Raw genomic sequence first — 17,476 nt, 5'->3', positions numbered from 1 at the left:
GTCGTCGTTATTTAATAATTTTAAAAATACCGATTCTGAAAACGTATCCACCCCCAAAATAGGAGTTTTGAACGTCGAATTTGTGCTCAAACTCAGGATTTACAGATCTTTAAAAAGTTTTATATGTCTGAAATGAATCCTAAAGAAGCTTTTCACAACACTGCATAGTGCATACTCAGTTTAACAACCTTACTTAGCCGGTCTGTCCCTTTAAAGGAGGATTAACGATTATCGAGGGAAATATTATTTGCTTCAGATATACACTTTTTTATTACTGTGTACCGTTCTGCAATGTTTATATTTTGTTTCCTAGTCGGTGTGCACAACTTGGACGTGGCTGCGCGCGAGCGTAGCGAAGGTGTCGCCTCGCCATCAGAAGGAGGTGGAGGGGGAGGTGAAGGAGGAAAAAATTTACAGCGTCAGAAGCTGGTAGCGCACAGTACAGCCATGGAGAGTATTCAAGCAACAAGTGATCCTGTTGATATACCTACAGAACTTCCGTAAGTGTTAAAAATGTCTGGTTTGATTGATTGATTAAATTGTTCGATTTATGTTAATTGCAACTATTTATCACTTGTTCATTCATTGATTAATTAAATATTTGATTGATTGATAGATTGCTGCATTAATTATTTGATTGATTGATTTCATTATAGTTTTTTATTTGTTTATTCTTTGATTGTTTTGTTAGGTCGGGAGGTATACCTGCTAGGAACCACAAGGGGGAGCGCCTCTTGATCTTCCTTGGTCTCATCGACATCCTGCAATCCTACAGGCTGAGGAAGAAGTTGGAGCACACATTTAAGGCCATGATCCATGACGGGGTAAGTTAACACTAAATATGGACTGGAATGATCAGGGGATATTGGTCACCTCTCCTGGTGGTCGTCTTGGGATCTTTATTAGTGATATCATTTCCTGATGATCCTTATGGTCTGATTTGATAGTGTACAAGCTCTTCTTATATGCACTGTAAACACCTATTTACATTAAATGCATTAAAAGCTGTCTTCGAAAGTTTCAAGGCCGGAAAAAGTCCAGAGGCCGAATTTAAAGAATTAAAGCCGCGTCTTGAATTTGAAACGCGGCTCAAACATGGTTGGTTCCACTTGAAATTGTATTCAGTGTTTCGAGACTTGAGCCGGTGCTCAATTGGAACCGGTTTTTGGCGGTTCAGTGACGCAATAAAATTCTGTAAATTCGGCCTCTGACTAACTTAAGTTTTCCAAAACGTTTTTCAGTTTAGTTTTTGAAGTAATTATTGAAGAAAAAATTTGAACTGGGTACTTTAGGACACCGTGTCGGTGCACAGGCCAGGGTTTTACGCCGAGAGGTTTATGAACTTTATGGCCGGGAAGGTCTTCAGGAAGATTCCCTCATGTGAGTATTTTCATAGATTTTTCTTCTTCATTGTTGTTTCCTAACTCACTGTTTAAATATGACGACTTCTCACTAATCTCCGGCTTCTAGGCTGATTTTTTTAAATATTCAGCTTCTACTCTGCTTTACTAAATGATATTTAAAAGCCTTAAACATAAAAAGAATGGTTCAAATAGGTTTTTTTTAAATTGTCATGTGTGTGTTTTAAGAGCCTTAAGACTTTAGTATCTTAACCATATGTTACTAATTGTATACTAACAGACTATGTAGACGTGTACTGCAGTTTGAATGTGTGTTGACAATTTACACAATGCTAGCATTGTGTAGAGAAACATTAATTACTAATATCTAGATGTTTTACAAATACATTCTTTGTAGATCTTAAAGATTTTATGTATACGTAACCTAATGGACAATTTCAAAATTTGACTTAAAGGGAGTGTTCGCGAAAAATGAAATGGGGTATAGGCTTACGTCGAAAAATTATCAATGGTGATCGCTACGACTATTACTTCTATCTGTTGCATCTATAAGGAGAAAATTGTTTAAAACAACTCACATCGAAGAACGTAGCGTTCATACAAATTCAGATAGTTGCAAAATTCGACTCGGATCGTAAACAAAATCTATTTAATTCCAAAAAAATCATTCAGATATTACAACCTATAATTATCAATAATTTTTCGACGCATTCGTATATAGTTAATATTGCATAGTATAATATACAAGATTTTTTTAATAATATTTTGCTTATAACTTGTTTTCACGGCTGGCGGTGGATTTTCGAACATTCTTGGAAAATATGAAAATGTCGCCTTCATCATCAAAAATCCTTGAAACCGGATTTTCAAAAGTAACTCTGAGATCATAAAAAATATTTTGAAATTAACTGTTTACAAATGCGTTGAAAATTATCGATGATTATAGGTTGTCATATTTGAATGATTTGTTCGAAATTAAATTGATTTTTTTTACGATCCTAGTCGTATAATGAAACTTTCTGAATTTGTATGGACACTGTTCTTTGGGATGAGTCGTAATTTTCTTCTTATAAACGCAACAGATAGAAGTAAGATTAGTAGCAATCACCATCGATAATTTTTCGACGTAAGCCTATACGCCCTTTCATTTTTCGTGAACACTTCCTTTAACGCCTCGAAAACGGAAATGGTAGAGGAAATAAAGCAGACCTTGCTGTTTTCTTAACATGGTAAAAGGGATTAGCTTTGTTTGGTAGAATTCCATTTATAATGATCTAATATTTCCGCCTGACTTTCTTTCTTTTTTCACCCTTTGGAATTTTCATTAAATTTCTGTCAAATACTTTCTAATGGGTCTTTTAAGGTCACAAAAAAAACTGATTGTGTAAAAATTGTTATGATAGGATGTAAGTATGGCCTACAGCATTTTTATCTCTTCCTACCTTTATCCAATCACCCCCTTGTCTTTCTCTATACATGCCCTTTCCCTTAACCGAACTCTTATGTCTGTAACCCTTGAAGGAAAATTTATGTTTTAGAAAGATGATAAAAAGTCTGAAATCTGTTTTCATGGTCTTTAACATAACTTTTCCTCTTGTAACCTTTCAGTCTTCTTCCTTTCTATCCTTTTTTTCCCTGATACAATTTTCTAACAACTGACTTAAATGGATAATCCTGACGAGGTTATGGTATCAAAGACTTCTTTGGTTTAACCATCTACATTATACCTGGATGTTTTAACAGTGGACTTACCGGAAGTGAAAGGAAACCACAGGAAGTTTCGACTTGTGGTGGCCAGTTTGATAGGTAGGCCCCACCACCATATATACTGTGCCACAGTTCAGGTTATATTGTGGTAGAGATCTAAATAGGCATCAACATCCTCATCAGGACTAGCAAGCAACTAAATAGGATTATTAGATAAACACAGCTTATTTTAATAAAAAAAATTATTATTATTTTTTTTACCCCCAAAAAAGTCTCCAGATTTCTGCACGATGCCTGCTCAGCCCTTAAACACATCCTAACATTTTCCCTGATGTCCTGAAATTAATGTATTAAATAGTTAAGCTTACATCCTTCAAAGCATCACAAGACTGATACCTTAATCAATGTGCTAGCATGGCCCTCGTACAATCACAAATTGTGCTTTGAATTTGGATGGAATTCTATAAACATGATATTAGCCATTGATCAAGCACTAACAACTCATGAATTACAACAAAAACACAGATACTTTAATCAGATAGACAATCTAGAATCATTTTGCAACTGCTTAACTAGGGCAGATTGATATTTGAAATTGTCAGAACAAATGGCTTTTTTTTGCCTTGGAAGGTATAATTAAAAAATTTTAGGCATTTTTAGAACCAATGCTTTTAATATGTAAATGTCAAGACCATTGTTTTAAGCACACAATCTTCATCACTAGAAAAGGCTGTGATATCTATAACAAAAAAGTAGTTCAGCTAGTTCAAAAGTTTTTCTTTTGCCTCAGAGATCAGCGAGTTAAATCAGAGAATACGTTTAACTATTTTAGTGATCTTAACCAAGCCATGAGTTTTAACAATAAAATGACACCTTAATTTGTGCAGCAATTACATTAAAACATAAAAACCTTGGATCTAACATGTAAGTTTTATCTATAAAGTTTATCATGGGACCCAAAATACTGCACATGTTTAACTAAGTGGACACTTAAAACCCATCCAAGTTTTGAGAAACATCTTCAATAGATGGTAATTAAGTTGATCTATAGATGTCACACACAAATATTAGTTTAGCCAAAGACGACCTCAAGGTCATTTTCTGGCAAATAATCAAACAGCAGATGAGTAGACCGCATCTGTTTACCCCTTAAACGTGTATTTAATTCCTTAAGAAATCTAGACTTAGGATATAAATGAGGCACAGTATATGATCTGGTGAAAAGCTTTTTGCGTGCCTCCTCCTGGCCGATTTAATTCTTTCAGTTTATTTATTCAACTGTCTCGTATTGTTTTAACAAACAACCATCCATATATTTAATGATTTTCCATGTTATCCCTGTTAAAAAATGTATTTAATTTGAGAGGTGACCGCACAGCCATTGCTGATTTCTTGAAGAAAAACATGGATAGTTGTTTGTTGAGTTACATAAACTTTATAAAACACAGTTGACTATGATTCCAGTGTCAGGAATTATATATAATAGTTACGCATGACTTCAGGTTTATAAGATGGCCCTTCATTCAATCATCTTGTTTGAATCTAATTAAAGGACCCGTATGCCCATTTTCAAGTGGCCCTTCATCCAAAGAGGGCAATGCCCAATTCACAACAGTACCCTTTGTAACCTTTGACTGTTCATCGATTATAGACAGACAATTTTCTTTTTAAACATTTGTAAACCTGCTTGAATTCCCTTAAAACACGACTACACGTTGTGTACAGTCTGAACTCGAAAGTAGATGAACTGTACGTTAACATCGTTTTCAACATTCAAAAGTAGATTTTTATTCTCTGACATTTTAAAAGTAACAAATTGAATTTATAATACAGTAAATCCCAGATATATGAATACATAGCAAGAGTTTTTTATAATGTCGTATTACATATTTAAGATCAAATGCCGTGGAAAAATGAGTTTAATATTAATTAATCAATTGCATTCATATTTCATATTACACTCATTTTTCCACGGCATTTGATATTAAATATGTAATACGACATTATAAAAACCTCAGCTATGTATTCATATATCTAGAATTCACTGTATCTAACAAACAAGGTGTTCAGCAATTAAAGGCGGTTCAGTAGATTAAAAGGTTTAAAGGGTACCATTGTGAATGCTTATCTGTAAATGAAAGGTCACTGGAAATTACGCGTACAGTCACTTTAATAAAATACTGATTGGGCTGTCTGCTAAAGAATGATTTTTTTGCATGCTTTTTCTGTGGTTTTTCATAGTTATTTATTAGGTTCTTCAGGTAAGATAGTGCAGTTTGTGTTCAAGTAAATATTTCAGGACTTACTAAATTATTTAATATATCAGCATGATATTATAACTCGATGTCTTAACAACACAACATTATCAATGCATGCCGTAATCAATTCTTTGATTACTACTAAACAATTATTTTAATACTTAAAAATAAATTTTTTAAATTATCTAAATACATCAACTCGTGACTCACCATAATTAGTATTTTATTTACGTTTACATGGAGGGAATGTGTTCCAAAAGAAAATTGATTCTGCAAAGACTTGAAAAGTTGTTCATTTAATTAAAAAATTAGAGTTCCATATAAATGTTTGCAAAACTTCACACTCTATAACAGCTTGTTTCCAACTGACCAATCTACAGACTTATACCATGCTATATTGATCCAAGATATCTTTCTTAAAACCATATGTAAACATTACATTTTCAAAATGTAAATAAGAAAAACTGTGAGAACTATGATTCACTGAAAGTGGCTTTAAAATGTAATTTCAAGTGCCCCTCCATTGATGTGTTATATCCGTTTTACAAATGTACCATAAAAACCTATGTCCGATTAAGTTTAAAATAGATCTCCATGTTTTTGTTTTTGTAAACTGTTTTTTTCGTTTGTTGTTTCTGCAAAAGTGACATGCGGATTTTTTGCTTCAAAAAAGAAGAAATTTAACACATAACGTTATCTGCCTCATTTTTGAACAGAGTAAGATTTCAACTTCAAGGGTACCGGTGTGAATCAGACATACCTCTCTTTTATAATGGAGGGTCACTTATAATTAAAACAACAGTACCTTCTGCTTAAACCCTTGCTTGAGTTGTTGGTTAAATGGTAAATCCTTTGCACATAAATCTCAATGTCTGTGTGAACTTTTCATTATTTTATCCAGCTTAAAATATTATTTTCATTCTAGGGGTTCGGGCGTTACTTTTTTATTAAGGATCATTTACGGGTTAATTGGGGGTTTTGGGTTTTATTTGTTTTATTGGACATTCTAAGTTAAAATGGGAGTTCTTGAGACTAACCTTATTTAAAATTTCAGCATTGAAGCATTCTCCCAGTAAGCGGACCAAGTCCATAAAGGGAAAGGGATCAAGTAGTGGACAAAACCATAGTTCTCTTCCTACTCCCAAACCTGTACAGCAAGATGGTAAGTACCCTGCTAGTTAGTTGCATACCATTAATATTATTTTATGTGTTATTAATGTGGGTTTCTGTTCAAAAGAGTTAAAAGATCATTCCAGTATTATGTTTTACTGGTTTCATGTTACATCATTCTACTCTCAGAAAGTCGGGAAATCTCTGAGGAGGCTGGTCTTCTTTCACTTAATTCGGAAGCAGAGGGTACCTGTTACCTGCCCTCTGTACTACGTGACCGGCCTAGTACCGGCCGGAGTTCACGAGGGATCCCACCTCCGGTTCCTCCGCGTTCACCAAGGGCTAAAGGAAATGATAGAGGTGGGGAGATAAATAGATCTTGTTAGATATCTAACCAGTTTTTGTTACATTACTCTGAAAATGATTAATTTAGAAATCTCGGTCTTATTTATTTTTTTTTTACTTCCTAGTGCTTAGGGTCCGGATTCGTGACCTCATTGCCTTGCTGATACCAGTTGTGCAAGAATGAGCGAATCCGTTGATCAGGGGCGTATTCAGGAATTTGTCCAAACGGGTGGGGGGTTTAATTTTTTTTTCCAGGGTGGACTGAGCACTATTTAGGGCCTTAAAACCATGGATTTCGCATGTTCAGTGGGGCTAAATGCCGTTGATCCAAGTAGCAAAAAATCTCATAGAAAATCAAAAAAATCTTTGAACCAAAAATTTTATTAAGACTAACTTTGATTTTTTCACCCGGGGTGTCAAGTATAGTAAAGACCCAGTTTTAAAAAGCACTTCAGCATAAAAATTTTATTTTGAGGTTCTAGATAAATATTTTCTATGCCAGATCTGTATCTAAATCAACTGATCCTAAGCACTGCCCAAAACATAATAGCTTACACTTTCTGATATTCACACATTGCCCTTTCTGTCTTTAATCCGTTCTAATTTTGAATGCTTTGCTTGTTTACGATTAGGATCTTTTTTAAAATTTTTCAGCTTTATTGTTTATTAAAATATATTCTGGGATATTGTTTTAAAAGATCATTTTCTACTATTTAAGCGCTTAGATATTTAAATTCTAATTCTTGTTATTGTTCAGTTCTTTTTGGCATGCTGTATCCAATTTAATGTTAGATCTATATAGCTTTAATTTTGTAGCTTTGATTTTTTTATTCTAAGCTCTAATTTTTCGAAATTGCAATTTTTTGTCTTTAACAGGTGAGCACAGCGAATTTATAATGGTAGAAATGCGCGGAGGAAGATATAAAAAGATTGTTTATCTTCCAAATCTGGATTCAAGTTTATAATTTGCTGCAACATGGCGGGAGGAATTGGTCTGTAAGTGGTTAAGCGCCATATGCGTGATTTGATTAGTCGATATTGGTTTGGTTTGATTTAGCCGAGATTGGAGAGTGGAGTGGAGTGGAGTGGAGTGGAGTGGAGTGGAGTGGAGTGGAGTGGAGTGGAGTGGAGTGGAGTGGAGTGGAGTGGATGGTCCCCACTCAAGAATTCAAAGATCCACAGCCACAAGGCGTCCCCCTATCATTTAGATTGTCTCCAAGCTTTAACGTCAAAAATACGCACATAATACTCGAAAACACTTTTTCTGCATTGCAAATTTTACGTGAGCTCATATAATTTCTTTTAATGTTTTACTCTTAAAATTTCTGATTAGCCCCGAAAATAGTAATTTAAAACTATGCAAGATCCAATTTAATGGGGGACACCCTGTAGGTCTAATCTTTCCCAATACGGTCGTTTGCCAATTAAGAGATTTCCCCCTTTTATTTAAGAATTGTTAACTTTTTTTAATTCTATGAATCTGAAGTTTTGGAATTATGAAGCAATGTGCTCTTCATTCTAGTATAAATGGGACAACGTGTGTATTTTTTAAATGTATAGAATTTTTGTGTTCGTCTGAGCAATCTAGTAGATTTGAAACCAAAATCAAGTTCAAGAAGTTGACACAAAATAAATCAGAAACCTCATGAGGCCTCAAATATCGGAGGCTTGTGCACATGAACGGAGGTGCTTTCTCAGTGGAAAGATTATGAAAAATTATGATCACTCAATGATTCATAATCTTAAATATAGAACCACGATGGTTGCCTAGGATCATTATATTAAATTAAGAACCTCGATGGATCCTTAGGGTCATAATCTTAAATCTAGAAGCTCGGTGGTTTCCTAGGATCATAATCATAAATATATAACCACGATGGTTGCCTAGGATCATTATATTAAATCAAGAACCTCGATGGATCCTTAGGGTCATTTTCTTAAATCTAGAAGCTCGGTGGTTTCCTAGGATCATAATCTTAAAACTAGAACCTCGATGGTTTCCTAGGATCATAATCTTAAAACTAGAACCTTGATGGTTTCCTAGGATCATAATCTCAAATCTAAAACCTTGATGGTTCCTAATGGTCATAATCCTTAATTTAGAGCTTTCACTTTCATATGTCATCATTTTTGCATTACTTATTTCTTATTTTGTATTTTGTTTTGTTTTTAATATTAGTTTTTTTTATTTACTTAGCTGTTAGATATTAGAAGGGTGAAACTGACACTTATTTAGATTTGCACCATTATTTATGTAGAAGAAAGTTTTCGGCTAAAAGGACTTTATTTGTGATTCTAAATGATGTCAATTTAAAAAAAGATATTGATGATAAAAGAGGTGTATGGGCGATTCACAACGGTACCCTTGAAACCCTAATCTGATCAATAGCGACGTTTTTCTAGATGGTGTATTTTTCGACCTTTGCAAATCCGCTATACTCCACTTCTGACCTACGCCAAATCCGCTATACTACACATTCGACCTACTAGCACGTGGTTTTACAGCTGCTATATGGCCTTGTGGCCCGGACCCCTAGCCGTGGCGCTCGGCCCAGAAATTTTCCTTACTTTTAACCCTCAAATAATACAAAAATAAACAGCTGGCGTAGGTCCGATATTGAAGTTATAGGTCGGAAAGTTGGTAGGTCAGAAGTTGAGTAGGGGGGATGCTGCGTATAGACGATGTAACATTACCTTTTTCTGGCTTAAAGAGTATTTTTTCATAGTTTCTGAAGAAAGAAATGCGCACAAGTTTTAAACACAGAGAAGCCACAAATGATAATTATTGGTTTTTAGAAACAAAAACATGTATTTTTATTTCACACTCTGATTGAGAAATCTTTTAAGGGTACTGTTGTGAATAGGACATGCCAATTTATCAGTAGAGGGTAACTTGAAATTAAGTGAAAAACTCTTGCTGAGCTTTAAGCTGATATTATTACTCGAGGTACGGTAAGCATAATTTCAAGTGACTCAACATGCAAAGAAGGTAATGGTCGATTTACAACGGTACCCTTTGCACCTTTGACTTTTCATAGCGTTGAATAGCTGTTTAATTCATGTAAACTTTATATTCTGCCGACTATTGATATTTGTTAAAATATCAGTTTGCAACAAAGTGCTCGAGTAAGATAAATAAGCATTTGCCCGACATCCTTGAGCAGTCTAAAGGTTTAGCATGGGTACTGTTGTAAATTGGACATGTTGCTCTGCAAAGGGAGGTTCACTTGAAATTACGTCTAAACCTACAGTCATTTTAACTGGTGCTTATTTATAAAAATAAATGTTTTATTAAGAATCTCGAAATGAACCAGAGCTTGCGATTTAAAAAAAATCGGGAAAATACGACTCAGAGGTCTAAGCTTTCGTTAGATTGGCCTTACTTACGGCTTGAGCTTTCGGATTCAAGCTGCATCTTATTTTCAACATAGTTGAGCCCTAAAAACCGGTTTAATAATCTTTGGGGATTTTCATGTTAGGAATTGGCGCATTCCGGGTTTTTATAAGAACAAGACTCAACATTGAGCTGTATTCTCCACTAAAACCAACCACGGCCCGGTCGGTTTTATTTTCATTGGACCTAACTTCCTAAGTCGAGCTGAAGATCTTGCAGCTGTCAATCACGTGACACAATCTGTCGTCAGAGTTAGGTGGAAGGGGTTTTGAAGTCGGGTTTAAATAGAGTCGATCCGAAGTTTTTAAATCGCGGGCTCAGGTGAAAATCACAGATTTTATGTACTACACATATTTATTTTGTAAATTAAGCAAAGACGTAAATTTTTTATTTGTAGATTTTTATCAATTTTATGTCTCGCGCTTGGAAAATTTTTTATACTCACAAAATCAACAGTAAATGAAAATGATAATAATACTTAATTGTTTAACGTATTTTTCTCCAGTTAACAATCATAATATGGCTTTTCTAAATCAAATATTAATTGTTTACTTTTTCATTCACTGTTGTTACTTTATTGACTGAGTGTTTTTGGTGGCTTGAACCCCAGTAAATAATTATTCTTTATTTATTATAATTAAAAGACTGTTGAAAATCATCTATTACCCCCCTCCCCCCATTACCCCCTGTGAACACCAGATTGGGAGGGGGGAAATTCACAAGTAATAGCAAAAAAATTGTTTTTCAAAAAATCATATATTTCAATAATTCTAATTAAAATGATTCCTCTTAATGGAAAAATTATTTTCTTATTCAAATATTTTCAACATTTTCTTAGATTTAATATTTAAAATTATTGCAACCCACTTTTCAAGAAAGTTTAAAATTGGTGATTCATTTTACCGTAAACACTTAATGTTTTGTGACCCCCTGATGTGTCCAACTGAACACACTATAAAGACAACCAAGAAAGATATTGAATATGTTTTCTAAGATAAAACATACTTCTTTAAAAACTTTTTCATATTATTATTATTTTTTTTTATAAGCTTGGTCGTTTTTAAATCATTCGACCTAGAGGGAACTGACCTACGGGTTTTCCGACCTAAAATTGTAATCAATCTTAAAATAGGTTATGTTAGGTTAAACTAGCTTGAATTGGGATTAGAAGTAGTTGCGGGGGAAGTTAATTTAAATTCGTCAAAAACGCGCGGGGAGTGAAAAATTAGGTCGGATACACTAGGTTAACTAGGTCGGATTCCTTTAGGTTGGTTTCCCTAGCATCAAACACTAAACATTTTAAAACTTTTATTACTTACTCCAGGTGGATCCCGACCTGACGTAGTCCCTGACCGATCTAGTCTAACCGTAGGACGGACATCTGAGGGAGATTGGAACTATTCTAACCATAGTCCAGGACTCAGTCCTCAACCAGGACGCAGTCCTAGGACAAGATACATTAGGAATTTAATCAAAAAAAAATCAAGCTGTTGTCCCAGTGGGACCCTGTAAACTGTGAAATATAAATTCAATTAATTTTATGTTTTAAACCAAACAGTTTAACAGCAACAGAAAATGGGTCTGTGTACGATGCACAATCACGGTGTTTAATGTTCCTTAAGCTGTTTTAAATCAGAATTAAGTCATTTGTCTATTTCAAGATTTTATGGGTCCTACTGTACTACAAATTTTCTTATAAAAGAAATCTGGTCCAGAACACGTACGTAACTCCAAGTGTCATATACAGGGTGTCCTACGACACATGACAGTTAGTAAATAGTTTTGAATGTCGTCTTTCATACACTGTATTAGATATTAAAGGCTGTTTGCAGTTTATTTCGTTTAAAAATCTTTTGCTCAACTATATTTTACTTTGAAGTTAATTTTACTATAATATGATTCCTATAAAATATTTTTATTATGTCTTTGGTATTAAACAAATTAACAAATTATGGAAGAAGACATTCTAATTCATTGAACAAACTGTCATGTTTCGTGGGCCTATATATGGGTAAAAAACCGCGGTTTTGAACAATTTCCTTTTTCAAAAATTGGCTGAATTTTTTTAAGGAACCCGTGAGAACCTTGGATAAAGACGAAAAAAAATCGAAATGTTTTTTTTCATTTTATTTCCTTAAAATGTAAAGAAGAAGAGAATTTACGTGTTTCTGAAATTCCAAGGGCAACGCCGGACAAAGTAGCTAGGTTTTATTAATTTGGTTACATCAACCAGTGGTGATGTTGTAAGTGTGAGTGATATAAAGCTTGAACCCCGACTAGATGACACACCTTCTAAACTCTCTACAACTATCAGTTCAGGTCAGTTTATACTTTAAACTAGCAACTAGTTACATATATACTCATGGGAATCGTTTTGAGGCCCGTTCTTAAACATTCAAAGTTTTTAGACTTAAGAGGCTCTTCAAGAATTTGAAATATGAATACTATTTCAAAATTGCACAATTTTAAACAATTTTCAACCCGATTAGAATATTTTGGTTAATATCTTTGATCTTAGAAAATATTCGCATAATTTAATTAAAGCAAACTTATCAAGAATACAATTTTTCAATTTTATTTATTACTCACATATGTGTCATAACGGCTCAGAAAACGATGCTCACTAGAGCCCCCCCCCCCCCTTCACATCCTCATTCTTACTATTATTATTCTTCAACCAGTGAGTCTCGAAAACACTATTTTGATTTTTAGAAATTAATAAACAAATTCGCAATTATTTTTTGAGAACATAAAAATAAAATATAAAATCAACTTTTGCAACAAAAAAAATAAATTTTTTACACGGGCCAAGTTGTTTTATGTTCTTCGTTAAAGAAAATTATGCTTTCTGTGATTAACTGGTTTTCCATGTTAAACTCGGTTTTTGTACCAGTACAACATAGAACACTGATTGAACATAATATTTTTACACCTGAGCTAAAAACTTTAGAAGTGGATACCCTTAATCCCGATCACTTAATCTGAATATCCATTTCTTAATACTCTCTTTTGGTACACTCTGATTGGTAGAATTTATGGATAAACGAAATAAACGAAACGAGGAGATCAAGCATTAATCTCAATATCAAAGATTCTAAAGTTTTCAGCTTTGAGCTGAAAACTTTAGAATGGGATATCCGTAATCCCAATCGGTTAATTAATCTGGAGATTAATAACAAGAGGAGAACAAGCATTATTTAATCTCGAGATTACGAATAAGAGGAGATCCAGCATTAATCTCAAGATCCAAGATTCTAAAGTTTTTAGCTCTGGACACAGTTATCTAAATGCATGAATTTTTATTTTAAATCCTTGAACATTATCAATAAGATTGAAAATGATTGTCGAAGTTTTACTAAGTATTCATATATTGAGAAATAGATGTCAACTGTCCTTTTCCAGGGGTTTATTGAATATCGGGAGTTTTTGAGAAGGGAAGGTCGAGAATAGGACTAATCATAATCTTTTTCGCTTTTTTACGAACTTTTTCGAGAAAATCAGAATATATAAATCTCAACAAAACTAATATTCACATTTATCATGCTGCTTTGAGTGAACCCCATGTCTGTGTCACTACGATACTCGTTTAATAATCCTTATTTAAACAGCAATTGGGAAGATATGTTCTTAAATATTATTCATTCTGTGCATCAGCGATATAAATCCACGAGTCACGTATATAAAGAAACCACAATTAAAAAATCATGAAATTTTAGATTTTCTCCGTCGAAGGTTCAAATGGCACCGTTGTTAATCGTACAAGTCACTCTACAACCGGAGGGTCCCTTAAGCTTCGTGAACATTCCCATTTATAACTTTTAGATATATTACGTCGTCGTCAGAAGAGGAAATTACTGTACACATTTCCTATTTGATAAAAATATCTTAAAGGGACTGTAAGCGTAATTTATTGTGACCCTCCATGCAAAGATGACAATGATCAAGTGTAAATTATAACTGAATTTGATCAAATTAAGGTTTCCAGGGTACCGTTGTAAATCGGTCATTTCAAATTTTCCTTGGAGGGTCACTTAAAATTTATCCTTGTTCCTTTTAAAGTAATTTTTTCTTGCACCCTATAAAATCTTATGCATGCAAGTTTGAAGACACGTGTTATCAACTCTGTTGACACGTGTTGACATCTCTTTGGAACACGTGGTGATTTTAGGTCGGACCGCTACACCAACATGGACCGAAGGAACACCGTCGTATACCGAGTCAACTATCAGTGAATTTGGTAAGCTGGGGGGGGGGGGCGGACGCAGGAATTTTCCAGGGGGGCTTTAAAAACATTGCTTGGGGGTTCTGTATCCGTTGGGGCCTGAAAACCACCTGAAAATCATAGATTTTACTGATCCTGGGGGGGGGGGTGACTGAACCCCCTTAGCACCTCCACCTTGGGCCAAGGCATGGGTTCATCTAGAGAGTAGCAGGTGTAAGACGGTGTTTGCTAGTCCAAATCTGGCAAATTCTATGAGCATAAGAAATTATTTGTTCCCACTCAAAGATACAAGACTTTCATTCAAGACCTTAAATGGAGGGGGGCAACTTCAAGATGGAATCATTTTTATAGAGTCGAAATTTGTTTGCGTGTGAAAATTACGTTAAAATGTTTAAATTTTGCTTCGTCTATAAAAAAAATATTAGGTAAATCCAACTCTTTTATTTTTTTATTTGAAAAAAAACAAGGTAAACTTAAAACAATATTTGTCCACCCTCATTAAAGTTTTATTTGTCTAATCTTCTATTATCCTTTTTAACAAGAAACCACACAGTACACACTACACATCTATGTTTTAAGATCCCGCATGCAAATTTTGTGGAGAAAAATATGATACAAATACATATATATATGATTCAGGAACCCCTGCCCGAAGTCCACACAATCGCGTTCTGATGCCCCCGGATCGCGCAAAAGAGGACCAGATCGATATTGGCGCGAGTGCAGCGAATCACAGCTACCACGAAACCGAGATGGTGAGTTCCCTCGCCGGAACAGAAACTTTAATGTGATCCTTCCTCCCGTTATTTTTATTCAACTTGCCTTAAAGGGAGAGACCGGCTGTTAAAGCATTCTTAAAAACGTTTCTTCTGCTGAAACAACAGGTGAAATATTACAAATGACTTAACGTTCTTATTTAAAAATTTACACCGTGAAATGTCCAATTGGTATTAAATGAATCCTAAAGTGTTTCTCTACGTACAATACTGCACTTTCAGCTCAACTACCATGTCTAGCCGGTCTCTCCCTTTAAACCAACTCCGGTTACATCTTAATTACAATCCGTAATATCTTCTTTTTATTAAGTTCATTTATGTTTCCGTTTTTAATTGTCCCATTGTCTTTTTTTGTTTTGTCCGGGATTAGCTTCAAGTCCCAGAAATGTTAATTCATGCAAAAAAAAAATCAAAAATCACTGTGTGTGCAAAATTTTATTTATTTTAGTTTGTTTCCACTTTGCAATTTTTTGTTCTCAATATTTTTCTTTTTTCACAATTTCACTTTTTCAGTAAATGACGTGTTGGTGGTGGGAAAAGTGCTCTCACGGCCGGGATTTTTTGATAAAATTTTGTTTTCAAATGAAATTGTAAAAATCTAGTCTCCTTGTTCAGATGAAACCCCAAACCAAACCTTGTTAAAATTTGTCAAAAAATCTTTGCTTTTCTTGTAATAGCATATCTACGATGTATGTATGTAGCTTGATCTTCAGACAAATCAAATTGTTAATTTAGTGAATTACAGATATTTTTTCTTTTGCAATAGATGTACTTAACAGTTTAATGTACACCTTTCACATGTACGTTATAGCTCTGTAAAGATTGTACACTTAACAGCTGTAATCATTGTAAATATTAGTTTTCAGCTGTAACAGTTTACTTGGTACTGTACAGCTATAAAGTACATTTTACAACTGCTAATGACGTAGATTTTATTGTACAGCTAAAATAGTGTAAAGTGAACCCAAATGTACTGTACAGTGTTCAGTTGTTTTACTTAGTTCATGGCATTTATTTTATCTACTTTTCTTCCATTTTATTCTTTTCTCAGAAATATTAGTTTTATTGGAGTAAAATTCACTAATTCCTATAATTTTTAAGTACCTCACGTTTTTTACCCAAGCCTTTTTTAGAAAGTATAAACAATTACATGGGATTTATATCTTGGGTGTGAGGTGTTTAGTTTGACCTTATTATAATCTTCTACATTTAATTTTTATGATTAAATTTAATTTTATAACTTTTCCACCGCAATTGTTTTCTCTTCAAACGTTAAGACCCAGAAAACTGTGGAATTGAAAGCCGACAGTGTTAAACTCGAGTTTAAGAAATAACATGAAACACAGACCCATGCACCCTTAGCTCATTTTCCAACAAAAACATTATTAAATGAACATCAGACTATTCACAGTTTTGTGGGTCTTGTTGTATTATTCTTTCATTCCAAAAATTTTCCGACTTTCAAATTATTCAAATTTGGCGCGCGTTTTTAGAATTCTTTAAAAACCCTCACACCCCATTATGAGTATCTTTAAATTCTTTTTCCAATGTTTTCAATCTTTATTATCGTAGTTCATTAGCTTACTCTCTCTTTTCCAGCTTTAAACAAAGATAGTCCTTAATACATTTTCTCTTTTATATTTTGTATCCCAAAGTAGTTAGTATTATCAGGGTATTGTACCTAACAACATAGCATTTCATTTCTTTATCGCAGAATATAAACTAAACGTTGATATTTAACGTTTCAGCATTAAAAATGTTAAAAATGAGCCAAATATGTTATTCTGAAGGTTTTCCTGAGGTTATTCTAATCTCTCGTCTTAATGATTCAAATGCGTTTCAAAATGACTAAAAAAATATCCTCAATAAAATTGATTTTTCCCAATCAACAAAAGTTCTAACCTTTGCATATCTGAATGTTAAGTATATTACAACATTTTTTGGATTAGAATATTATTTGATATTAGATTAATTGCAGTAGAATATCTAATTTGGTATATTCGACCACATACAGTGTGAACTGTAAACTGTATTCAGTCAAAATACTTCCGGCTTTTACTATTGCATTTATTATTGGAGGAGGGGAGAAAGGCCTCCATAACAATTTTTCGTCCGAGCCACATCCTTATTTTCTTGACCGAGCCGCCTTCGATTATTATGTAATTTAAGTGTCCAATCCTTGAAGATAAAAACATTTTTAAGAATCTGGTGACGTAAATCTTTCTTTTTTTCTATATACAAAAATTTTATTGGAAGGACGAGGATTTCGAGGTTGTTTAGAAGAGAAAATGAGGAGCAAGTGG

At 33.9% G+C, this 17,476-nt stretch overlaps 1 protein-coding gene across 14 annotated transcripts in view; it reads left to right on the top strand.

Moving 5' to 3' along the window:
- LOC111701952 (phosphatidylinositol 4-phosphate 5-kinase type-1 alpha) overlaps nucleotides 1–17,476 on the top strand; it is a 125,099-nt gene that overhangs the window by 104,767 nt on the left and 2,856 nt on the right. The window contains exons 9-20 of one of the 14 annotated variants that reach the window (XR_002765311.1): nucleotides 314–500; nucleotides 692–824; nucleotides 1,293–1,380; nucleotides 3,105–3,167; nucleotides 6,381–6,488; nucleotides 6,626–6,796; nucleotides 11,500–11,638; nucleotides 12,409–12,494; nucleotides 14,344–14,412; nucleotides 15,037–15,226; nucleotides 15,414–15,461; nucleotides 15,851–16,185. Coding sequence is in view for 10 of the 14 variants with exons in the window: in XM_023473444.1 (XP_023329212.1) it covers nucleotides 314–500; nucleotides 692–824; nucleotides 1,293–1,380; nucleotides 3,105–3,167; nucleotides 6,381–6,488; nucleotides 6,626–6,796; nucleotides 11,500–11,635; nucleotides 12,406–12,494; nucleotides 14,344–14,412; nucleotides 15,037–15,188 (1,196 nt within the window). In the remaining 4 variants the exon portion in view is untranslated. Of the gene's footprint in view, nucleotides 1–313; nucleotides 501–691; nucleotides 825–1,292; nucleotides 1,381–3,104; nucleotides 3,168–6,380; nucleotides 6,489–6,625; nucleotides 6,797–11,499; nucleotides 11,639–12,405; nucleotides 12,495–14,343; nucleotides 14,413–15,036; nucleotides 15,282–15,413; nucleotides 15,583–15,686; nucleotides 16,186–17,476 lie in introns of those variants that run through there. The other 13 variants (XR_002765310.1, XR_002765309.1, XR_002765308.1 and 10 more) reach the window with 13 other exon arrangements.

The sequence above is a fragment of the Eurytemora carolleeae genome, unplaced genomic scaffold (assembly GCF_000591075.1).
Source record: "Eurytemora carolleeae unplaced genomic scaffold, Eaff_2.0 scaffold289, whole genome shotgun sequence".
NCBI lineage: Eukaryota > Metazoa > Arthropoda > Copepoda > Calanoida > Temoridae > Eurytemora > Eurytemora carolleeae.
The sequence above is the reverse complement of the archived record's forward strand: the minus strand, read 5'-3'. Positions and strand labels throughout refer to the sequence as shown.